The sequence below is a fragment of the Neovison vison genome, chromosome 9 (genome assembly GCF_020171115.1).
Source record: "Neovison vison isolate M4711 chromosome 9, ASM_NN_V1, whole genome shotgun sequence".
Lineage (NCBI taxonomy): Eukaryota > Metazoa > Chordata > Mammalia > Carnivora > Mustelidae > Neogale > Neogale vison.
This window is the reverse complement of record NC_058099.1, coordinates 13,546,913-13,571,752: the sequence shown is the minus strand read 5'-3', so window position 1 is coordinate 13,571,752 and position 24,840 is coordinate 13,546,913. Positions and strand designations below refer to the sequence as shown.

Sequence of the window (24,840 nt, the reverse complement as noted above, 5' to 3'; positions counted from 1 at the left end):
GGCGCGCCGCTCCTGGCCTCGCGAGATCTGCGGGGCGCAGCCTCCCTTCCCCGGGTTTCGGCCGGGACTGCGAGCTGCCCCGGCCGCACCAATAGCGATGTGGGGCCGGCGGGCAGCGCGCGCGCTCGGGGGCCGCCAAGCCTCGCGAGACGGGGGCCGTCAGGGGCTGGGCCAACTGTTGCCAGTGGATGCGGGGTCGCGGCCGGGCGTCATCGTGGGCGCCGTTCGGTGGGTCGCGGAGGCCGACTTTCCGGTCGGCTTGCGTATTTCCCTTAGAGAGCGAAGGCGCGTCTGATGCCCGGCAAGCGGAGTGGTGACTATGAGGACCCACAGAAGGTTAAACGGCCTCGCGGGCGGCCTCCCGGCCCCAAAGCCGGGCTGTCGGCTGCGGCGAGGGCGGCGGTGGTGGAGGCCGCCGCGGCTTGGGCAGCGGCCGAGGCCACCCCAGGCGGCGCGGAGGCCATGGGCATCCTGCTCCCGGGCCAGACAGGAATCAAGAGGAGGCGGAGGGTCATGCCTCTGGAGGACAAGATGAAAATTCTCGAGAAGCTGGAAGAAGGCGTGAGTAACACCGACGTGGGGCGCCTGTTTGGCGTCAACGAGTCAACCGTGCGCACCATTAAGAAAAACGAGAAGGCCATCAGGGCCAGCATGGAGAGCGTTTCGCCCGTCTGCTCCAAGGTGTTGTGCATTCCCCGGGACGTCAACATCGAGAAGATGGAAACCGAGTTAACCTTTTGGGTGGAGGACCAGACCATAGGGGGCCGGCCTCTGACGCTGAAGGCCATCTGCAGCCAGGCCAAACGCATTTACAAGCAGCTGGTGGAAACCACTGGCAACGGCAACCCGGATAAGTTTCATGCGAGCAAGGGATGGTTTGAGAAGTTTAGAAATCGCTACAGCCTGCGAAATTCGAGGTTGATGGGAGAGGAAGAACCGTTAAATGCCCAGTCGGCGCCCAAGTATTCCAAACAACTCCAGAGACTGATCAGGGCCAGGGGCTATGTGCCTCAACAGGTCTTCAACGCCGAGGAGATGAGCCTGTTTTGGAAGTGCATGCCCTCACGTACTTTTAGGGAAAAAGACAAAAATCCCGAAAGCTTAGAGGAAGCCAAGGACAGGATTTCCCTCATTTTTTGTGCCAACGCCGCCGGTGACAAAATGATAAAACCCTTGCTGCTTTATAAAGACCCTAATCCCACTTGTCTTTTGGAAAAAGATAAAAACCGCCTTCCTGTGTTCTGGCGATCACACCCCAAAGTATCACTAACCACTGCCCTCTTTTTGGATTGGTTTCATAATTGTTTTATCCATCAGGCCCGGACTTACTTAATAGAAAAAAATCTTGAGTTCAGAGTGTTGCTAATTCTGGACAGAGGTCCCAATCACCCAGACTCATTATTCTTTGCTCATCCTAATGTTGATATTGTGTTCCTCCCTCTGGAAGGCACTAGCTATCTTCAGCCCTTGGATCAGGGTATAATTGAAGCATTCAGGAGGTATTACACCAAGCATATGTTTGACCACTTTGCTGACTGTATTGAAAAGAACCCTTGTCTTACTTTAAAAGAAACATGGCAACAGTACAGCATTGCCGATGCGTTGGTAGTGATAAAAGAAGCAATGGATGATATAAAACCGGCAGCTCTTAATAAAGCCTGGTGGAAACTTTGGGATGATGTTGTGAACGATTATGCATGTTTCCCTAGAGCTAACGAAGAAGTTGCGAAAATCATAGAGTCTGCAAAACGGATGGACTTTAAATTCTTTGACATTGAAGAGGGTGAAATTAACGAACTGCTCAAGTTTCAAGCTTTGGCCATAACTGAGAGAGAGTCTGTATCAGTAAATACAGAAGAAGACAAGTCCCCAGAACCAGAGGTTAAGATGAATCTAAGGAAACTGAATGCTGTCTTACGTCAGGCTTCAGACCTCATTGATGCTGCAATTGATATGGATCCGTTCCTTGACCGAAGTTTGGCCTTTAAAAAAGACTTAAATAAATTGTTATATACCTATAAAGAGGTGCAAAAGAACCTTCAGAATAAAGCAAAGGAGTTGAAGGAGGAAAAAGACACGAACAAAGAGGTAGTGTGGATGAAGACGATGGATACAGAATCGGAGTCTGAAGGGGAGTCTGAATCTGAATCCGAGTCGAAATCCGAATCCGAGTCGAAATCCGAATCTGAATCCCACAAAGAGGAGAAGGTAGAGAGAAAGAAAGAGGATAAGAAGCCTCCAGAAGAAGATCCTGGATCCTCAGGCAGTGGCACTGAGACTCTCACTATATCTGAAGAATCTGCCAAAGCCATAAATGCAGAATTGGACTTTTGGAATCTAACCTTGGAACTGAATCTGGAGAGAGTAGACGTGCCTGAACTAAAGGAAGAAGAGAATCCAGAGGCATTTCTTTCCAAATGACAGTTCATCTCTTGCCATTCTTCCCCTGTTGCCCCAACATCTACCTTCATCATGACCATCCTTATCATCACCAGCCACACATCCATATCATTTAGTCATTCAACAAACAGTAATTGAGTATAAGCTCTGTGGGGTCCTGTGCTAAACTTGGGGACATCATCTCAGGAAATCATCTCAGGATCTAAGGTAAATGGTCATTAACAGTGGCTACATTTCTTGTTAATGTAATAGGTATAAAAGATCACAGTCTTGACTTATTTTACTGGACTTTGAATATGAAGCTTTTCTTAGAGCCACAGCTTCATTTTCTCTAACCCAGTTTCCCACAAATACTAAGTTCTTCATTCACAAACGGAGATTTTCTGAGTTAACATGGTAGTCAGTATGAGATTACTTGCTTTTTTGTTTGTTTCAAAGTTTCAGTTTTAAGTAATCTCTGCACCCAACATGGGGCTCAGACTCACAACCCTGAGATCAAGAGTCATATGCTCTGTCTGCCACTGAGCCAGCCAGGAGTCCTGAGACTACTTGCTTTTGAAAAGCTGACATGGGCGTACGTGTTCTACAACATTCTTACATGAATTTTCTTTGTTATTCCTCACTGTAGATCTGTGAAGGTATTAGTATCTGGTATTAGGTATAAGGTATCTGTGGTATTAGTCCTTCCTTTACTGCCCCCCCCACTAGCTCAGAGCGTTAATGTAATTGTCCTGAGTCTTCACAGCTAACCATGTAAGTGTTGAGATCAGGCCTGCAACTCGTTTATTAACGACTTAGTCAGACACTGGTGAGAAGTGTGGGCCTTTAAGAAGTTGGAGTCCCAAGGAATGAGACCTACAGTAAACAGATAATGAAAATAAACACTAAAGGCTGTGAACCAGCAGCCTGCTGGCCAGATTTGGCTAACAGATGTGTTTTGTTTGTACCCAGCACACAGCAATTTTGAATTGGTTTCCAGCATTTCCACGGCTCCTTAAGGTACAGTTCACATATGATACAGAATCCACCAATGTAAGTGTATAGTGTGTAGAACTTCTTAACATTTGTGTAACCACTTCCACAATCAAGATATAGAACAGTTTCCTTAACTTAAAAAAGTTTACTTGTGGCCTTGTGTACTCAGTCCTTTCCCCTGCCCCAGAGATATCATTTAGATATTAAGATATTTCACATTAAAAAGCTGTATTAAAAAATTGCACATCCTGGCATCAGTGGACTCTGCGTTGGTGAAGGGAGCAGTCAGTCATTAGCTTGCTGCTTTTTCTTATCTGCTTGCAACTCCATATCGTTGATGATGTTGAACAAAAGTGTATACAAAGTAGTGCCTTAGGGGAAATAGAGGACTGTGGGATGAACCCCGCAAAAATCTGCACGAAGCAGCTGGCCAGAAAGATGAATGAGTTCAGAGGGAGAGCAGGTGGGAACAAGAGTATTTTAAGCCAAGGAGGATTAGATGGGAGATCCTGTGAGGAGGAGGGGCTGTGGGGGATAGGAAGGCAGCTGTGGGTGTGGGTGTGGGTGTGGGTGTGCGCACCCATTATGTCTTTGTGTGTTTCACTTGTTTTTGTTGGCAGGGTGGGCCCATATAAAGTGGAAGAGTTTTGTGTATGTGTATTAGTGTTTGTGTGCCATGGTTTCTGGAAGTTTCATATAGTTAAGAAACTTAGATCTCTATATGTATACATGTGGGGATCTTAATCATTTTGTTGTTGTTGTTAGACTGGGATGGGTAAATTAGTTTCTTCATTTTGCAGGCGTTGTAGGTCAGCATATGGTGTCTGGGTTTTTCTGTTTCTAGGAAGAGAATTTCCTAGTGAGAATTACTCCCCCTTTCCCTGCCCCCTCCCCTCATTCCTCCCAGCCAGGCTGCTGGGGCCTGGCTGGGCAGTGGGGCAGGCAGCAGGTGGTGAGGGGATAGGGCAGTGGAGGCCCTCAGTGCCCGCCCATAAGCTTGCAGCTCAGCCTCGAGGCTGCAGTCTGCTACGGCTGTGCTACTGAATTACCAGCGACGCCATGGACAGGCTGGGCTCCCGGTGCCCTCTGCCAGGCTACCTGCGGCCCTCTGTCCTCATATGCCTCCTGGTGAGTGCCCTGTGCCCTGTGAACTCTCGTCCCTAACCCTCCAACCTGGGGGTTGAGGGGAGAAGGTGCATTTCTTTTTTCTGCTCCTGGGATTTTGAGCTGGGAGCAGGCAGGTAGGAGGTGGAAGGGGAAATCCTCCAGGAAAATGTTAATTGGAAGTGGCCGCAGAGTGCCACCAGCGGTGTGGTGGTGGTGGTTGAGTGGGAGGTAGGAAGAACTGTAGGCGAGCGTCACAAGTCTTGCTGCTCACTTTTTGGGTGATTTCTTTTCTCTGGCCCTTACATTCCTCATCTGAAAAATTGGCACAAATCAGTAGCTCTTAACCTTTTTGGAACTGTAGGTTTTCTTGATTTGTGTGTGTGTGTGTGTGTGGAGTATATGAAAATTCTGGATTTGTACAAGGAAAATGTATAGGTGAACACAATGTAGCACTCAATGCCAGAGTATCACAGATTCCTTAAAATTAGGTCAATGATAAGGTTAGAACCACTGGGTGGTTTCTGAGGTCTCTTTTGCTTTAACAGAGGTTGTAAAGTCAGTTAACCTCCTAAAGTTATGTAAATATTCCAGGACCAAAAAAAAAAAAACAAAAAGGCAGCATGAAACAGGAACCAAAAGGATACATAAAATATTTTAAAAGAATGTAAATTAGAAAAAGTCTTTAGTAAAAGGTAAGTATGAAAGTGTTATAAAGACTTTAAAAATTCTAGTGACTCTTCTTCCGTTATAATGTTTCTGTTGGGGAATATTGTAATGTGTGTATTTTCTGTCAAGTTTGTGTTCATATGTCACAGAATATGTTACAGAATATATAGTAGTCCACCTTTGGTTCCAAACTGGCCTCTCATGCTTCCGATACACTGTTGCTAGGTCTACAAACATTTCTCAAACCTCCCTATCAAGGGTGGTCAAGTCCTACGCATGTGAAAATGAATGAGACTGAAGAGCTCATGCGCAGTGGGGGACACATATGTAAGCAGCTGTCTGTACTTCTCTGGGATCAATGGAACAGCAGAAGGATGTGAGCAGCAACCCTGGCGTCTACTTACCAGATGCCAAGAGCATCTCCTCCCTAGTCCTGACAGTCAGAATTGTCTCCAGACATTGTCAGATGTCCCCGGGGGAGAAAATTGCTCCGAGTTGAGAACCACTGGAGTATGTGAAGCTGAAATGACCCCACTAAACCCATTCCTAGACATGCTCACAGCACTTCAAAAAACCCACAGTGGGATGCAGGAGTCTTGGATTCAAGTCTTGGTTCTGTCCCAGAGTTTCTGTATGTTCTGTCTCAGTTATCTTGTTTGTGAAATGAAGGATTATCTTAGATACCTGGGGGCCCATTTACCTCTTAGCATTTTGACTGTGAGTTCATATGAGAATCTCAATACATTTTAGGTGAATTAATAGTTAATTCTATAAGCTCAGTTTTTCACTGATGCCTACTGGCTGAAATGTTCTAGATCTTCCTTAGGAATGACTTTTTTGGTTGGGGGACAGGCCACTACCCTTTTTGGCCAGAGTCTTTGCTGGAAGATACTTAAGAGTCATTGGAATACTGTTCCAGTATTTTGGTTCTCTGCTCACAGTCAACAGTGGGTGACTCAAAAGCCCTACCTACTTCACTATTTAGTCTTTTTTTTTTTTTAAGATTTTATTTATTTATTTGGCAGAAAAAGAGAGCACACAGGTAGGCAGAGCGGCAGGCAGAGGGAGAAGGAGAAACAGGCACTTGGCTCCCTGCTGAGTAGAGAGCTCGATGTGGGACTCCATCCCAGGACCCTGGGATCATGACCTGAGCTAAAGGCAGACACCTAACCTATTGAGCCACCCAGGTGTCCCCACTATTTAGCCTGTATAGCCACATCTTGCTGGTGTATTATTAATTCACTAGTTTACAAGTATTTATCATGAACCTTCTGTGTGCCGTGAACTGTGTGGGGATTACAGTGATGAGCAAAGCACGGGGCTTTTCTTTATTGGATCAGTGATTACAAAGTCTTTTTCCTGTCTGGTTTGAACCCATGACAACTCTGAGGTAGGCAGCAGAAGTGTCAGAATGTACATTCTCTAAATAACAATTATAGAAGGGAGAGGAGGTAACTTTGGTCAAAGTCCACAGGCAGTTAGCAGTACTGGCACTAGGATTTAAATCCTGCTCTCTAGTGCTTTTATTTTTTTCTTACAGTCTAACTGAGTTGTCATTTAAAAACACGCATACAATAAAAGCTTCATTGAAAAGCCTGGTTCTTTTGTTCTTGCGTGGTCACTGATTTAGTTCAAAGGACTGGTATTTTGATTTGGAGGTGGTGGACGTAGTAGGAGGGAATGAGAAACCCAACCCAGACAGGCCTCTAGTCAAACTGAAGCTCCACACATAAAAACTGCTGTTCTCAGGCCCTGCCAAGAAGTAGGAGCCAGGCCCCAGGCAATAATGTGGATGGAGTGGGAGGACTGAGGCTTATTTGAGTGAGGCCTGAGCCCTGGGCTGGGAGGCAGGAGAAGCGCACTTCTGTTCAGCCTTGCCTGGGTCACCATGGGCCTCCTTGCAAGTTGCCCCCTATCCTGTTAGTGGCTCCATGATCTCCCCTAAGCAGAGAGCCCTGGAATAGAAGCCATTCTCCAGTTGTTTCTAGTTCCTCTTATTTTAAATGTTTATCATTAAAATAGGAAGAACAATTGTATCTTGAGTGTCTTCTGTTCTCGTATTTTCACGGCCATCTTCTTTGCTCAAGATCTTGAGGTCTGTTTCCTGGATCATTGTAGCGGCCTTATAAGTAGACTGCCTTCTGGTCACTCCTCTCTCTAACGTTACTCTATCCAGCTTGACCATGTTTATTACTCTCCTACCTAAAAAACCTCCAAAAGCTCTCTATTCCGTGAGTACAAACCCTAAACACCTCTGTCAGACCCTTTTCTTTATAAGGCTAGCCAGTCTTACTTCCCTGTGATACCATACCTGCAGACTGGGTATCTCATCTATCCCTAAATACCTCTTGAGTCGATACATATTATCATTAACTAGGAGTACCTCCCTCTCCACTTGACAACCTACTTACGATTTCAGATCCAACTTCGATAGTACCTTCTCTTTGAATCTTCTTCTCCTTCAGGTATAGCCTTCCTCTAGGTCCCACCACCTCTCAGTTACAGCAGCACAGGTCACATTACTTTGAATTAGGCTACCTTTTCCACTGGACTCCCCACAGTGCCTACCCAGGCACAAATGACTGGAGGTGAAATTGACTCTGTACAGAATCAGTAGATCGTTCATAAATAATCCCCATAGGATAATAGCAGTTCAGTGGATTCTGGTTGCCATTACCTCCGGTTGCAGTTTTATACAGTAAGAATGGATTTCTGCTCACCTAGATGACAATTCCTAATCACGGCTTCACCAATTACAAACTATGAGATCTTGATTTCTGAGCCTCCATTTTCTTATCACCTGCAAAATGCAGAGGAAAATATTTAGGCACAGAAACTTTGTTTAAGCACTAAAGCTTGATATTGATACCAGGAATATTTTGTGAATGGGGGCTAGGGATTAAAACAATGACCCTTAGCCTTGGTTCCAGTTTGCTTGAGCTGGCAGATCATGACTTGGCCATGTCCCTGCTGACCTGTGCTTTTCTCTTCCTACCGTGTAGATCCTGACAACTGCTTTCCTGTCATACCCCATGCTCAGGACCCTTAGCCTGGAGCTCCGTTCAGCTGTCACTGGCAGCTATGTCTCCGGCACTTATTCCATCGTCTTTGTCAACTGTCCCAATGAGCAAATTGCTAGAGATATCGCCAGGTATGGTGAAGGGGCTCAGGTGCTGCCCCGGGAGGCTGGGGGAGCTCTCAGGATGCTCTACGGTGTCCACTACACACCTCTTCGCTTGGGGACATAAGAAGAGCATGGCTGGGGGCGTCTGGGTGGCTCAGTCGGTTAAGCGTCTGCCTTTGGCTCAGGTCATGATCCCATGGCCCTGGGGTCGAGCCCTGCATGGGGCTCCCTGCTCTGTGGGAAGCCTGCTTCTCCCTTTCCCATTCCCCCTGCTTGTGTTCCCTCTCTCGCTGTGTCTCTCTCTGTTAAATAAATAAATAAATCCAACCTTAAAAAAAAAAAAAAGCACTGCTGAATGATCCCCCATCAAATCCTGCTGCTGGGCTGGAAAATGTTGAGTGTGCATGAGAGCATTTAAGAGATTTGAGGCCCAGGGAGCTAAGTGGCTTGCCCAAGGTGTTAAGGTCAGAGGACGGGGGAGCTCTGCAGGCTGAGAATTTCAGTCCTCAAATTCTTGGCCCAGCTCTCTCTCTTCTCGGTGATACTCTCTTAGCTTGCTCCCGGAGGCGCTCACCATGCAAGTGAAGCAGAGGAGGCTGTTCCATGTATTTGGCAAATTTCTTTCTTTCGTTTCTTTATTTTTGTTTTTCTAAAGATTTGTTTATTTTAGAGAGAGAAAGAGAGTATGTGAGCAGGGGAGGGGCACAGAGGGAGAGGGAAAGAACCCCGGGCAGTCTCCCCCCTGAGCGGGGAGCCCTACACTGGGCCAAGATCACGACCTGAGCTGAAATCAGGAGTTGGGTGATCAACTGGCCGAGCCACCCAGGCACCGCAGTATTTGGCGAATTTCTCAAAGCAGCTGCGGTGTGGTGCGAAGAGCACTGGCCTTCCGACGAGACCAGGGGACCAGGGTTGGAGCTGTGGCTGTGCCACTTCCGTAACTGTGCGACCTCAGGCCAAACTTTCTTTCTCAAAGTGTTAGTTTTCTGAGTTACAATATAGGATAATGCCACTTAGCTCACAGGAGCAATATAAGGGTGAAATGATATGAAATAGGTACAGTTCTTACCCCAGTAGATTGGACATAGCAGATGCTCACTAAGTGTTTGTTGCATCTGAATGTCCCCCCTCACTGCTTTTTATAGATGTGACTTTGAAGAGGGTTAGTGGGTCTGGAGGGTGATGGACTTGGCTTCCTCTTTAACTCAGTCATCTTGAAATTTGATGATAGACTAAGTTATGGTGTTTTAAAATGTTGAATTTGGTCTTTGGGGACACACAGCTTCCAAATTCTTGGTCACAGATTAACCTTGCAATGTATTCCATTTTTCTCCCCCCAACCAGAATGTCTGTTTTTCCATCATTAATATTACATCTGGAGACTAGCACTTGTCTGAAAGAACCCATGGTTATTCCAGAAATATGATCGTAATATTTAGCAGCTAGGAATTGAAATCCCTTTGATGTTTCTGGTATAACTCGGGTATGTACTAAACTGTTTGGGTCAGCCACTCCGAGTCCGATGTCCAACATCAGATGACATCTGTGAGGTGGGGTATTGGGAGGAAAAGGACTCTAATGACTGGAGCCTAACTAGTCAAAAGGCCAGTTCAGTAAATGGATCTGTGTCTCCCTGGGGAGAGGTCTTTATTGCCTTCTTGCATCCAAGGTTCTGATGCAAGTCAGAATAATAAGTCAGGGGCGCCTGGGTGGCTCAGTGGGTTAAGCCTCTGCCTTCGGCTCAGGTCATGATCTCAGAGTCCTGGGATCGAGTCCCGCATCGGGCTCTCTGCTCGGCAGGGAGCCTGCTTCCTCCTCCTCTCTCTCTGCCTGCCTCTCTGCCTACTTGTGATCTCTGTCTGTCAAATAAATAAATAAAATCTTAAAAAAAAACAAGAATAATAAGTCAGGTGTTTGTCAAGGTCTCATTCTTGGTAGGTAATGCTTTTGGTCTCTGATAGGCTTTAGGAGTTTCTTGGTGTTCAGCTATTCATTTGGTAAATATTCTCTATATTTTCTGTGTCCTTTTCTGTGTCCTTCTGTGTCTGTTTAACTGGAACTCCTAGTTAGGTAGATGCTGACTTTGTTCTCTGGGACTAAACTTCTATATTTTTCTTTTCTTTATTCTGCATGCTGGGAGAATTTTGGAGTAGTCTTTCCTTTGTCAGCTGTTTTGCTATTCAGCCCTCCTATTTTTTTTTTGTTGTTGTTGTTTGTTTGTTTGTATAAACAATTATAACTTTTTTAAAAAGATTTTATTTATTTATTTGACAGACAGAGATGACAAGTAGGCAGAGAGGCAGACAGAGAGAGGGGAGGAAGCAGGCTCCCGGCTGAGCAGAGAGCCCAGGCTCCCGGCGGGGCTCTATCCCAGGACCCTGGGATCATGACCTGAGCCAAGGGCAGAGGCTTTAACCCACTGAGCCACCCAGGCACCCCACCACAATTATAATTTTTTAAAATAGTTTTTTAATAGATTTCCTTTTCGAGATTTCTCACTGTTTTTTAATAACCAACTGCTCTTATTTCATAATTGTCTGATCATATTTAATGGATATAATAACCTTGCCTTATCTCTCTATGGATATTAATTATACTTAATGTATTTAAAATTTTTTTCCAGCTTTATTGACCCACTATTGACCTATAACATTGTATAAATTTAAGGTGTACGACATGATACTTTATATAAATATATATTGCTAAATGATTACCACAGAAAGGTTAGCTGTTACCACACCAGTGACCACAGATAGTTATCTCTGTGCGCGTGTGGTGAAAACTTTGAAGATTTGCTCTCAGCAACTTTTAAGTATACATAATTATACTTATTTTAAAATTCTGGCTTTGACTGTTCTCTTAACTGATTATTTATGTAAATTCTTCTGTTTGTTCAGTTTTTGTCTCTCTCGGTTATTGATCTTCCTCTGTTCCTTGTGACTAATTGGGACCTCGCTCATCTTCTCAGTCATGCTTGCTTGGCGGTGCAGAAGGGCTGCCAGGTATTGGCATTAGGCAGCACCGTTTTCAGTGTGAGTCTGGGCGGGGGGCCCTCGCAACTGCTCTGCTGGCACACTTCGCGATCCTGCCTGGCGACGGACACTCCATTACTGGCCCCTGGGCTCTGGGAGATTTCAGGGGTCCACCTGCTCCGGCCAGGGCATCCCAGCTACTCACTTGGATGGTTACCTCCATGTTCCTCCCTGCTCTGGTTTTGTCGCCTCCAGACGGGGACCGTCACTCTCCTCTTCTGTGGCCGTTGCCCTGCATGTTCCCCCTCATGTCTCAGGGTGGTCTTTTCTCCTTGGGGGCTTCCTCGCCGTCGCTGGTACATAAGGCGTTCTTACTGTGTGCTGGCAGGGCTGAGCAGTGAGCATTTCCTGTTGTTTCTAAGGTTTGCTGTCAAAGTGGCTGCGGCGTCGGTTTGTCCACGCACTTAGCCTGCAGGTCTGCAGTGGAGCCTTTAGGGATGTGGCTGTGGAGCTCTCACTCAATGTGTTTTGTTCAGTGTTTTTTTTCTCGGTGGTTTCAATAGAAAAGAGGCAGACAGGTTTAGTTGCCAAGATTTCTAGGAGAATAAATGGTACATGATGGGGAGGGCCCCACGAACAGGAGCAGGCAGGAACCCCAGCTTAGCCACAGAACCAGCACCGAGGCCGGGTTCCTCAGCTCCGGGCTGGCAGTCTGTCTTCTGTAGTGTTCTTTTGAGTTTAGTCTGCTGCCTCTCAGTCCTGGGTCAGTTCGGTTCTGGTTCCTGGTTCATTGAAAGACACATTCTTAGCTAGAAAAAATAACTAGAAACATTTCTTACTGGAGCCAGGGTGACAATTCCGAGTGTTGAATCAGAAGGCCTGGATTGTAGGGTCCTTTCTGCTGCCAACAGCACGTACGACCTTAGACAAGTCTTCCTTCTCTGGGCTTCCATCTCCTGTCTATAGGGGGAAGTGGATTAGATCAGGGGTACAGGTTCCTAAATAAGCAACGGGGACTTCAGTGTCATAAGGGCGGGTGATGGTGGAAAGCAGAGCAGCCCTGACGCTCCCTGTGTATTGGGAGGAAGGAGAGCCGTGGGAACTGTGTGGACCTGAGAAGCGGATGTCACGCCTCAGGGGAGTAGCCACTGCTCACTTCTAGCTAAATGTGACCTTGTCGGACTGTAGTTCTAATGTTACAAGACGTATTTTCTGGTGAGAAAAAAGATAATCTGTATTTTTTTAGTGTAAAATATCCTAATAGTAAACATTAGTAACAAAGTCAAGATTTTTAAAAATGCTGTAAGAGCCAAACCGTGTCTGTGGTCTGTGATTCACTAGTGTGTGGCAGTTTCTGTGTAGACTTGGCAGTTTCTCGAGGCCCTAACAGTTCCGTGTGTCTCTGTCATCTGTTCTCAGATGAGAATGAGGTCTCCAGCTCCCATCTGGAATTCACTGTGTCTTGGGTGTGTGTGTGTGTGTGTGTGTGTGTGTGTGTTATCAGCTAATGTACTCTTTTGCTCATGTTCTCTGGTTTTATTTTTGTTTTTGTTTTCAGTTGTTTTTGGCCATAGAGTCTTTTTGAATAACACAGACCTCCATATTTCTACAGTCTTTTATCTATGGACAGGCTGCTGTGACCAGGCACTAAGGAGTTTACATTCTGGGCCTTGGGGCAATGGGATTACTTTTTTTTTAAAGGTTTAACTCACTCCCTGTGTTTCCTTGCCATCTTCAGGAGCAATAACATGTAATTTCTCAGTGGACAATTGAGTGAGTAAGACTCGCCACAGTTGCTTAAACAGATTTGTGCCATATGCCTCTCCTTACAGTCAGGGGTTTATTTAGCTCTGGAACTTTCTAGGGGAATGCCACATTAATGTGGAGCCTTAAATAGAGCACTGTTGAGCCTGGAACTCTTGGAAGAGAAAGTAGGTCAGTTCTCTTGGCAGCAGCTGAAGATAGGAGAGATCGGTGAGCAGGGCTCCAAAGAAGTTTATCTGGCAGGGTCCAAGCACTTCAGAGCACAGAGACTGGTCCCCCTTGGTGGCCTGAGACCCGAGAAAGGGTTGTCAGGGCCTGCCGGATTCTGAGGGCTTCTGGCTTTGATGCTTGGGAATGCTTCTTTGCATCAATGATTTGGCGGTGCTCCTGTTACTGTGACGCCTGGGCTGATTCGGGCACATCTGATTGTGTTTCCTGGGGCACCTCACGGGAATCAGAACTTCAGACCAGGAGCTCCAGCCCGTGGTCTGTCCAGAAAATCTTAGAGGTCTGCAAAGTGATGACTGTGCTCTTAGGGCTCTGGTAGAAACGTTTACATTAAAAAAGGTGAAGAGAGCCTATATTTTCCAAACACAAGGTATGTTTGTTGTGGTTGTTGTTGTTTGCTCTTACTTGGAGTTATAGCTGTTCTGTGTGGTCACGTGAGTATCTACAGATCAGAAGCAGTGAGTGTCAGCCTGACACATACCTGAGAGGTAAAAGCAGAAGATGGTGATAGAATAAAATGACTGTGGAAGGGCTGGAAACCACTGACCGAAGTGATCCTGTTGTAGTACAGCAGGAAGGTCAGCTTAAGTGAGGGGGACATGTGTGTCTTGGATGGGTGCTCAAATACTTATTCTTGGAATGAAAGAAAGAACGTGGTTAAATTCACAGCACCATCCACTGCAGGGTGAGGAATGGAATCCAGGTCTTGTGTCCAGTGTTAACCAGCTTCCCTTCCGCAAACAGCCTGGGCCTATCCTTCAGACTGCTTTGCCATAGCAGCTTCCTTCCTTTTCTCCCCACCCAGGGAAGGATTTATAAATATAAACTGTGCTTTCTTTAGAAGTTCTGTGCTTGTTGGTTATGGAGTGTGTTGGTTTGAGGGGGAAGAGGCACTCTAAATAGTTCTCTACTTAGACTCTGGTTTCCTGGGTAATTCCCCTAACTCCTGTCCCTTGTCCCTGTTCTTAAGATGTTGGGTACTCAGTCTGGTGACGGTGACTGTGTCTGTTTGCTTTAGGGCTAGCCTGGATAAGAAGCTGGCTGCCTCTGTGAACATCCTGCCCAAGGCATCCTCACTGTGAGTTTTGCTATGGCCTGTGGGGGTGCTAGGTCAGGTCCTGGCTGGTGGAAAGAGCATTCAGCTCCTGGGAAATTGTCAAAGAACAACTCAAAGATATTTGTTTAACGTTAATTTGTATTCAAAGGAAGTCACCTAGTGGATTTCTGTCACCTAACAAAAGCAAAAATGGTCTGTGCATGGAGAAGGGCGGGAAAAGAGCTATCGTTTAAGAACAGTGAACCTTGTTTGCACTTTCTTTGTTTAAATTAGTTAGCTTGCTGTTAGGAAAGAAGCCCGACTGGGCATTCCATCCCTGAGTAATCCTATGAGGGATATCAAAGAAAATAATTCCCACTGCATTTGAATTATCTGGAAAAGTCTGAAGGGTTGGCTTATGTGACAAGCTGTTTCTGTGTTGTCTGCCTTTCATTTCTTTAACACCCTCACCTGAGTTAATTCTGGTCTGTTCCATTTTCCTCATCAAAATATGTTCCCAGTACTAGCTGTGCAGGATTTGTCTTGTGCCTTGATGTCTCCCATCAGCCTGTTTCTCATCTCCTTCCTCCCCTTGTTGTTGGGGTTGGGGGCAGTGAGGAGAGAGAAATAATATCTACTCTGAAGGTCGAAACAGAAAAGTGCTCTATAATGGAAGTTCCCTCCACACCCCTCCCCCAACAATGTCATGGCCTCAGGGACTCACATCATCTAGAGCTGTAATTCCCAAATTTGGCTGTGTTTTAGATTCTTGAGCTCCATTCTAGATCTGCTGTATCATTCTTCCGAGGGCGGGGCTTAGGTCACCGAATTTTTAGAAAATTCTGTAGGTGATTCACATGAAGCCAGCCTGGGAACCAGTGCTTGGGAACTAGAACAGAATTTCAGCCTCACCTTCCCTTTGTATGTCCATCCTTTTTATAATTGACCCCTTCACCATAGCACCTGTGGCCTAGGTCATCTTAGCCTCGCCCTGAATCAGTGTAGATATTTTCAGGCCAAATTTCTTTCCCTTCCTTTGATACTGTTGTTGTACTCTTTCCTGAACATCATTACTGACTTTGTTTTTTTAACTTTTGGACCTGTTTCTATATGTTATAAAGCTCACTTGTCCCCTGAAGCCTCCTGTGTTTTTTCCCCCCTCCTGTGCTTTTTTAATTCTCCATTTGTGGGCACTCCACTTTGAAGGTAAATAATAAATGTAGCATTAGTCCAAAGGATAGGAATGTCCTAGAAGCCAGAAGTATAGGATGAGCATAGAAAGAGTTGAAGGGGTGCCTGGGTGGCACAGTCGGTTAAGTGTCCGACTCTTGGCTTCAGTTCAGATCCTGATCTCAGGGTTGTGAGATCGAGCCCTGTGTTGGGTTCCATGCTTAGCGTGGAGCGTGCTTGAGACTCTCTTATTCAGATAAATAAATAAAAATAAAACTCAAAGGGCTGGAGAAGCCCAGTTTGGAGGAGAGATAACATAGGAGTTTCTGCAGGGCTGCCCTGAGGTGGCTCTTCATGTGGAAGTTGGGGAAAACGACTGGGTGGCAGGTGTTGGCATTCCATAAAGAAAACGATGTCTCATGTGAAAGCCTGTAAGGTAGAGCGATGGGTTCCTTCAAGAGATGGTGAGCCTCTCGCCCCCAGGAAGGTTTGGGCAGCTGCTGGGAGCATGCATTCGAATGGTTGGACTAGATGACCTTCAGGGACTTTGGCCAATTCCAGACATTTTAATGTGGGTTTGGGAAATTTTTTTTTTTTTTTAAGATTTTATTTATTTACCTGACAGACAGAGATCACAAGTAGGCAGAGAGGCAGGCAGAGAGAGAGGAGGAAGAGAGCCCGATGCAGGGCTCGATCCCAAGACCCTGAAATCATGACCTGAGCCAAAGGCAGAGGCTTAACCCTCTGAGCCACCCAGGCACCCCGGGTTTGGGAAGATTTTAAAGTTTCCACCTTGAGGACGCCTGGGTGGCTCAGTTGTTAAGTGGCTGCCTTCGGCTCAGGTCAAGGTCCCAGGGTTCTGGGATCAAGGCCCACTGTGGGCTCCCTGCTCAGCGGAAAGCCTGCTTCTCCCTCTCCCACTCCCCCTGCTTGTGTTCCCTCTCTCTCTGTCAAATAAATAAATCTTAAAAAAAAAAAAAAAAAGTTTCCACCTTGGTAAGTCACCTGATTGGGCCAGATTTGGCATCCTGCTGGGCTCATCTTGTGAGCAGCGTAATTTTTTTTCTCTTCTCCAGGTACTTTTGGAATGGAGAAATCGAAGAAGCCACTGAGATCCTGTTGGTGAGTGAGGATGGTGGGGTTCGGGCCTTAATAGGGGAAGAGTGAGACCAAGGCCTTTTCTCAGGTTCCAGTTAAAATTAGCAAAGATCAAGTAGTTGAGGTTCTTGCCCCATATCAGATACCCTAAGCCAATTTGCAAATGCACCCGTGCCTGGTCACCTGGAGGAGTGTTGTTTCCTGAGTGGCCAGTTGACTCAGTAGCTGCATGACTGGGGCTAAGGTCCTCCCTAAAGCAGGGTTTGTTTGTTTGTTTGTTTTTTCTTTTACAGCTAATAAAGACAAAGACTTCCAAGGTCCACGCACTGTCCAGCTATATCAGGTAATTCTGGCATCTCTTCTCAGCCAGGGATGTACTGGGGACTAAGTGCAGGAGCTTGAGAAGCAGGAGACCTAGAGCCTAGTCACCCACCTCCCACATGACCCTGGGCATGTCCTGTCCCTGTAAAATGAGAGGCTAGAATGAATTAGTTGAGACTGGTTCTCAAAATTTTGGTCTCAGGATCCTGGTACACATTTAAAAATTATCAAGGACCCAGAGGGTTATGTTTACATGGGTTATGTTAAAGTTTATTGTATTAGAAATTTAAATTGAGAAATTTAAAAAAAAAAATTGAGTTCCTTTAAAATAATAGCAATAGGGGCACCTGGGTGGGTCAGTCAGTGAAGCACCTAGCTCTGGATTTTGACTCAGGTCATGATCTCAGGACCCTGGGATTGAGCCCCCACATTAGGCTCTGTGCTGGGCATGGAGCCTGCTTAAGATTCTCTCTCTCCCTTTCCCTCTGCCTCTCATCCCCCGCAAAATAAAACAAACACATACGCTGATATGTGTCCCTAAAATAAGAAAACGCATTATCCCCAGTCACTGGATAGGATTACCCCAACTCCCAAAAGTTTATGTGTGTGTGTGTCGTGATTTACTAAGTAAGCTGCTTCATGAGAACTTGACAATGCCTCTTTCACGGGAAAGGAGGGAGGAGATTATCACCCCCATTTTTCAGATGAGGGACTGAGGCCTAAGGCTTTATATATCTTCGGTCTGGGAAGTGAAGAGAACTTACATTGTGTGTTGAGGGCCAGATGAAAGAAATGGAGAGAAAGGAGAGATCCCTGTGGGTTTGGATGGTCAAGGAAGATCCCTTGGAGAAGGTCAGTGGTTGAGTTGGGCCTTGAGCAATAGATAGGCTTTTAAGTGATCAACAGAACTTTCTAGGTGGAGAAGAGAATCCAGAGGTGTAGGGGAGGGAGGGCTGTTTGGGGAAGGTGCAGTGATGAGTGTGGGATAGTAATGAAGGCAGTAAGTGACATTTAACGAGAGCATGCAAGGCTGGTCAGTATACAGGTGAGCGCATCCTGTGTGTGCCTCATCGCGTTTAATTCTCGGCAGTGTAGTCACGGAGGGACATTTTATCTCCTCTTTTGTAGGGCCTTCGGAGAAATTAAGGGATCTGTCCATAGTTCTAAAGCTATGAGGGGCAGACTTAGAATTTGAACCCATGACCGTGAGACTCTAAAGCCGCCTGACCCAACTCCTCACTTGTTGACAGGTGGGAGACAGGCTCAGGAGCCGTGGACCACGGGGCGGGGCAGGTGTCTGTGGCAGATCGCAGAGCAGCTCCCGTGAGGCTCTCCAGTTGGGTCTAATTGCAAAGGCTGATTCCAATCCTCATCACTCACAGGCCTCTGCTTTCTTTCCAAAGGTTGGTGCATCCTTTTGAAATCCCAGAAGTCTTCAGTCTTCCCATGGACCAAGGAGACGTCCACTACTTCAAGTGGCTGGAGGAGGGCATGGAGGAGGACTGAGGGCGGCGGGGCTTTTGTGTCTCCTGATGGCTGCCTCGAGCCTGCAGCAGCTGCGCTCTGGGAAGGGGGGCTGCTCTTTGCTTCCCAGCGCCCCTGGATTCTGTGTTTTTGTCAGCATGGAAGAACTAAGGGACTTGAGCTGAAGGTCTGAGCCCCTGAAGCTGGAAGAAGAGGCTGGGTTGGCTGGGACAAGCAAGAACCCGGTGGAATTTGTCTCAAGTGCTTCAGACTTAAAGGTGGCGGGCGGGTGGGAAGGCAGGGACAGTTATGTGGGGAGGCCAAGGGGAGGCGGCGCTGAGGGTGAGGTTTGTCGTCTGCTCCTTCCGTCACTGGGCCTACCTAAGTGTCCAGGATGCATGGACTCTCCTGCTTCTCAGGAGGGGAAGCCTGGTGACCTGTTCACCCGAAGTGTGTGGGAGGAGTGTCGCCTTCTAGGGGAACTGGCAAGCGCTTTAGCCAAAAGGATGAATTGCTAATGGTAGAAATTCAGGGACAAGCAGGATTATTTCTTGCAACTAAAGATGCTCTTTGTTATTCCTGAGTCCCGAGGGGCTTCATGAGTGTGGGTAGGACTGGGGAATATTAGGTATCAGACACAGCCCCACGGCTTAGAAGCAGGTCTAGACTCCCGCATAGCCTGAATGTGACAGGTATCTGAAGGTTCTGGTACCTTGCTCTTTGGAGACATAGGTTCTGAGCCCACGGTACTAACCTTGTCACATGAGTGTTGAAACTGAGCATCCTAAAGTGGAAGGCCCCCTGGGGACCTGCCTGACCAGTGTTTTCCAGACTTGTTCCCTTGGGCCTTAGGGGTTGGTGGAAGGTATCCTGGGTGCTTCCTGGGTGGGGATAAGGGTATGAGGCTCCCCACCCATGCCTCAACCTCCTCACCCATACCTCAACTACCTTTCATCGTTTTTATGTATTAAGCTCCCTTGTAAGATTTTCGTTTTTTGTTTTTGTTTAAATTTTCTTGGTTAAAAGCTAGTAAACCAGTGGTCCAAACCAGTCTCCCATTTTATAGATTACCAAAGGAATTGGAACTGCACTGAGGTCCAGCAAGGGGGTGGTGTGTCTGGCACTTGCTCACCCCGTGTCTGGCACTTCTCTGCCTGCTCCTGGGTCTCAGGTGGAAGAGGGCAGAGAAGGCAGGGCCCATTGGAGTGAAAAGAAAGAGTTGAGCTAAGCCTCCTCCATGAATCTGTCAACAAGGTAACCTCGCTCTGGGGAGACGCAGGGGCAGTTTGGATGGGAGTCCATAGACCTCTGTGGAATCCTGGGTCTTCCCAGAGGGAAGGGTATTTATTGCCAGGCTGTAGTTCTGACTCGTGCTGTGCTTCTTAAACCTAAGTTCCTCCAAATACAAAATGGAGGCCCTCCCGGGGCCCTTCTGTGAAGCCCTTATTGGGACTTAATGCTGATGCTATTCCAAAGATCCAGAGGATCCTTTCTTGATAGCCAGTGGGGATTTTTGAGCTGCCTCAGGAGGAGAGAGAATGATAATGGTGATGTCCATTTTTACAACAGATGTTTCTGATACACGGGAAAATCTTAAACCTTAGTGAAAATGCTTTGGGGGCCACAGTGGGATTGCCTCTGTTGCTTTCGGGTTAGAGCCCGGATTCCTGGTCTGGCCTTCACCTCACTTTTTCCATCTTCACCTTCCACTTCTCCTTGCCCACGCTGGCAAGGAGATGGATCCAATATGCTGTGTGAAGTTATTCCTGTGTTCAGGCCTCCCCTCGACCCGTAGTGCCCTCCTGCATGAATGCCTGGGAAATCTGGCTGCTCCTTGTGAGGCCGGCTCCCCTGCTTGGAAGGAAGCTCTCTGGCCTCGGTGTCCCTGTTACCCTTGTGTATCATAGTCAGCCTCCTGTTTCTAGATCATGAGCTGCTCAAGGTCAAGGGCATGTCTCGATCTGTTTGATCTCTTGCACAGGATTTGGCTAGTATGTCCCAAATTGATGTTTCAAGGATTTGAATAAAGCTTTCTCTGTAGCCCACAGTTACTAATTTATGGAATTGGCAAAACCCAGCATTTTTTCTTTGAACTTCCTTAAAGTGGGACTAATTCCTAAGGAGATTTTTCTATTTCTGGCCTTCACCGGGCCGTTTTCTGTGCTATGCACAAAAAACTGCTTCTCAGTGAACTTCCTCTGCCTCAGTGTCACAGCTGGCTACAGGAAATGGGAGAGGAGAGGACAAATGTCAGCTCTCTGCCTAGTGCTCTCCTAGATTCTCCTCATTATTTTATCCTTCTAATTCAGTGTTCTCAGCTGGTAACTGACTTCTGAGATCAGAGAGCATGACACTTAAAATACTTGGCTGAGCTAGGCTGTGAACCCACGTGTCCAATTCTTGATCTGACGCTCTTACTGTCTCCTTCAGAGAGGTTGGACATATCCCTTTATAGGCCAAACAACTAGAGAGCCTACTGTAGCCAACTCTAAATGAAGGGTTATTGGGTCCAAAAACATCCGTGCAGTAAGTTGGTCTGGCACTTAAAAATATATGGTATTGTTTCCTTCTCCCCACAGATCTGGAGGCTGGTGACAGGATCTAATTCTGTAGATGAGGGAACAGATCTAGGGGAGTTCAGTGATTTTTCCTGTCTGCGTGACTCCCAGCTTACTTACCCTAGACCACACTGTCCCCGCAGAGTGCTGCTCTGGGCTTGGCCCTAGACTAGCAGCTTCATACAGGAACGCCTTCCCAGCATTTCTCAGGAAAAGTCTGTTTTGAATCCAGACTCTCCAGAAAAAATCACTTGAGAAAATGAGAAAAAAATATTAAAATTATCTGTGAATACGAAAGCTTAAAAGCATAGAGATGTTAACTGGCTTGAAGAAATCATCAGATTAAATATAAAGAGCAGGTAACACCAGCATGCAGAGTTGAGGGTGAAAGGAACCAGGATGGGAGCGCAGGGGAGAAATGAGTCAGTCTTGGGTTGTTGCTGTGTCCCAGGTGTGTCTGGCTAGCTGTGTCTGCTGCAAACTGTGAGTTATTTTTGCAGATAACTTTATGCACTTAGTATACTTTAAACAAATTCTGTGAGCTTTGTTTGAAGACACTAACTTTGGATGCAAAATAAATTTTAATTGAGCAATTTTGACACATGATTTTGTGTATTCTTAACCTTGCTAGGATATTGGAATATTCCTTGAATACTATCTGATAACGTTCCCTGGCATTTTCTAGTGTTTAAATATTCCCTACAGGCTACAGTTCTTTGTAAATACTACTGAGCTTAAAACTCCTATTGGTTAAAATTTTTTGAGGGACGTATAATGGAGAAAATATGAAAAATGTTTCAAGTATTTTAAGAATAACTTGTGATTTAGGGAATTTCTGAGAATTCTAATTTATTGCTCCTAAGCTCCGAAGGTAAATGTTTGTTGTAAATCTGGATCAGTAATCTTGACCACAAAGAACCAGACTCTCTTCACCCCGAGAAGGACCAGTGATCCGAGGAGGTCTGTACGGCTGTTCACTTTGGAACATGGACTGGAACTCAGGGCTCCTGAGACTGCAGACCAGTCATTTTTCATTCCATTATAGTGATTGCAGTCCAAAGAATAATCCCACCCCCTCACCCAATCCTGGCTCCAGCTGTGATTTTGTTCTAAGGGCAGTTAAAAGTCCAAAGCAGAAAGCATGACAGAAAAAAGTGGGGGCCACAGTTAATTAAGAATTCTAAGTGCAGACATTAATACTCAGGGGGATTAACAGGCTACACTTTACCCCTGAACTTACTGAATCCACTTGAACCTGTGGCCTGCATCTCGCTATTGCTGACTTTTCCCTATCCCTTCATACCAGTTTTTCTCAAATTAGACAAGCTTAAGGTCCTAACCCATCACATCTCTATGGTTTCCTCTTTCACCTGGGAGCTGACTTCCACAGGGGTCACGGCTGGCGTTGGCAGGGTGAGGAATGCTAAGGAACCTGCCTAAAGTGCTGTAAGTTAGAACCGGCAGAGACAGGTCTTGCGACTGTCGATTTCTAGGACTGTGTGCCTGTGAGCAGGAAGTAGTTTCACAGTGACTGTATATGTATTTTAATAAGGTCTGTTTCTAAGGCCATTTCCCATCTTTTACTTCTCCACGGCCCTCAGCTAATGCTTTTTGCTTTCATGGGTCAGACACTCACAGATGAAAAGCTCCACGTCCTGTTGGTGGTAAGGGTGAGAGGACGGCGGGTGGGGGGACAGGGAGGGCAGCTGAGGGAGTGGCAGGTGGCCAGATGGGATCCTGTCATTCCTCCTCTGTTTCCAGGAAACCAAGACCAGAAACCAGATAATTCCTCCTGGTACTCAACAGTGGGCAGTTCATTCACTAGGGGAAGAATAGTTAATTTTTCAAAGGGAGCTTTTAAATTATAAACCAGACACATTAATTATAACTTTAATATAACAAATGTTATTAAAAGCAGCAATTCAAAACCATAAATCTTCCCAAAGGTGCACAGGGTTATTATAAGGTCAGTTGGCAGTAATGCAGCTATTAACTGGTATGAATGAAATGCTGGGATGTGGAGTCAAGGTGGCCTTGCTAGGCCTTGTGCTGACTTTCCAAGTGAGGAAGACACCCCCCTTCCCCGCTTCCCCCTCTTCAAGCCCAGAGCCTCTCCGGAGCAGGAGTAGAGAAGGTGCAGGTGCACTGTGGCAGGCCTTGCTCAACCTGTGCTTTCTCAGAAGCCTAGAAAGCAGGCCTGGGGTGTTGCTGTACTCTCTGAAGCCAGGCAGGAAGCCACAGATTGGATCCCAGATCCCACACCCCTGCCAGACTGGAGGCTGGCTTCTCAGTCCCCTTCCATCTGGCCCCAGTTGGGGGCTTCAGTGGCGGCAGCTGTGGGGCTGAGAGGAGGGAGGATGGGGCCCACCCCCCGCTGGTCCCTGCATGGCTGATGCTAGGGAAGCAGGAGGAAGTGGGTGGGCCATGTGCAGCAGGTGAGGTCCTCTGTGAAAGGCACTGTAGGAGCTGAGGTTTGAGGCAAGGGGCATCTGGACGATCTCAGGGACTCCCTGATGCTCACAGGTGGGGAGGGGCTGAGCCTAGCAATGGAAAAACCAGCTCCCCAGGCCCGCTACCCCCACACCACCCCTCTGTTCATCTACCTTCGCCCTGCAGCTGGCAGCCTGCAAAACCCAGCCAAGCTGGAGGCCACAGCAGTGCTTGGCAAGGCCGGTCCCCATCTGGTCCACCCCCTGCCCTAGTAAAGGCACTTCTTTCTACTTTCCAATCATGTGAGTCTGTTTCTAATATCTCTGGAAGCAGCAAAAATGAGGGGTCCCCTCCCCTTCTCACTTTTGGTTTTCCTCCAGATGGGTATGAGCTGTAATGTCAGTTCTAAGAATTCTATTTTTACTCTCACTGACAAAAACTTTCCTTTGAGGGGACTGAATAGCACAAGCCCTTTAAAAATCCCAACCTGTCCCAAAAAGTGATTGTCAATCTCAGGGCCCAGCAGGGGCTAGGGAAGAGAGTAGGCGTCCTCTGTGCCTCCTGCGGGGTCACAGCTGGATCATGGCTGAAAGAAGGGGGCAGAGGCTGGACTTTCACATTTAGTTGTAGGACACGGCCCCTGAAGAGGGCCAAGGGAGAGCCAAGGGCAGGAACCAGGCTGGCACCGGAGGGGGTGGGGTGTGTATGTGTATATGGTGTGTGTGTGTGTGTGTGTGTGTGTGTGTTGTGTACTCCAGGAGGGTGAAAGCACACGTGTGATGGGAGCTTCTGTGCGAGTGTGTATGGTCTGGCTTGTGTGGTGGGTTGGGGGTGGTGGTGGGAGGCACAGGAGACAGTCTGAAGGTTAGCATGATGTGGCTTCCTTTCCTCCCACTTCCTCTCCCTGTCCCACAGGTTTTCAAGGCCACTTCCATTCCAGCAAGGCCAGGTGCAGCTTCTTGGCAACTATGAGGGGCTGTGGCCAAGGAGAGGACAACTTCTGGGACCCAGGAAGCTGACACTCAGAGCCTCTACTCTTAGCCTTAGTAAGTGGGCCCTGGAGCCGGTGCCTTCTGAGGCAGAGACCCAGCCTCTTCACACCTCAGATCCAGAGAGTCCCACGGTCTCTGCCTCACAGGCTCTCACAGAGGCAGTCTCCCCCGCTCGCCACCCCGGCCAAGGGCAGCAGGGAGTGGCAGGAAAGCCGGAGGGAGAAGCTCCGAGACGCGTCCTCTCCTCCACCTTCAGCCATGCTTAAAGGTTCTCATAATGTGATCCCTGGGTCGACTGGCTGCCCATGGGTCCAGTGCGAAGGACACCCAGGAGAGGGACAGCCGTGCATGTGTAGGTGTGTAAACACACACACCCAAATGGGGTAGGAGTGAGAAGGACACGGACAAAGAGAAAGACTTGCGCCTCAGACAAAGGGATCAGAGAGCCAGGGGGACACAGATTCGGAGTTACAGGTAAACAGTTGGAGGAAGTGTGTGGAGACACCGAGTAACAGCCAGTGGGACCTTAGAGACA

The 24,840-nt window shown here is 47.1% G+C and overlaps 2 protein-coding genes across 2 annotated transcripts; both read left to right on the top strand.

The window, feature by feature from the left end:
- The first annotated feature begins 294 nt into the window (after positions 1-294).
- On the top strand, positions 295-2,421 carry LOC122917046 (tigger transposable element-derived protein 1-like). Its single transcript, XM_044264395.1, has one exon. It carries the CDS (start codon positions 295-297, stop codon positions 2,419-2,421), a length of 2,127 nt encoding a protein of 708 aa, XP_044120330.1.
- On the top strand, positions 2,418-21,472 carry LOC122917045 (protein CutA homolog). Its single transcript, XM_044264394.1, has 8 exons — positions 2,418-2,448; positions 2,546-2,607; positions 3,352-3,399; positions 8,151-8,299; positions 14,255-14,314; positions 16,519-16,564; positions 16,834-16,883; positions 18,265-21,472. The coding sequence occupies exons 1-8, from the start codon at positions 2,418-2,420 to the stop codon at positions 18,365-18,367; spliced, it is 549 nt and encodes a 182-aa protein (XP_044120329.1). The 3' UTR covers positions 18,368-21,472.
- The last annotated feature ends 3,368 nt before the right edge of the window (positions 21,473-24,840 follow it).

Bases quoted from the DNA above. Each gene is read 5' to 3' on its own strand.
- LOC122917045 (XM_044264394.1), top strand. From the start codon at position 2,418: ATGACAGTTCATCTCTTGCCATTCTTCCCCT. The intron at 2,449-2,545 runs GTTGCCCCAACA...ATTGAGTATAAG, and splicing joins TCTCTTGCCATTCTTCCCCT to CTCTGTGGGGTCCTGTGCTA. The intron at 16,884-18,264 runs GTAATTCTGGCA...TTCTTTCCAAAG, and splicing joins GCACTGTCCAGCTATATCAG to GTTGGTGCATCCTTTTGAAA.
- LOC122917046 (XM_044264395.1), top strand. From the start codon at position 295: ATGCCCGGCAAGCGGAGTGGTGACTATGAGGACCCACAGAAGGTTAAA.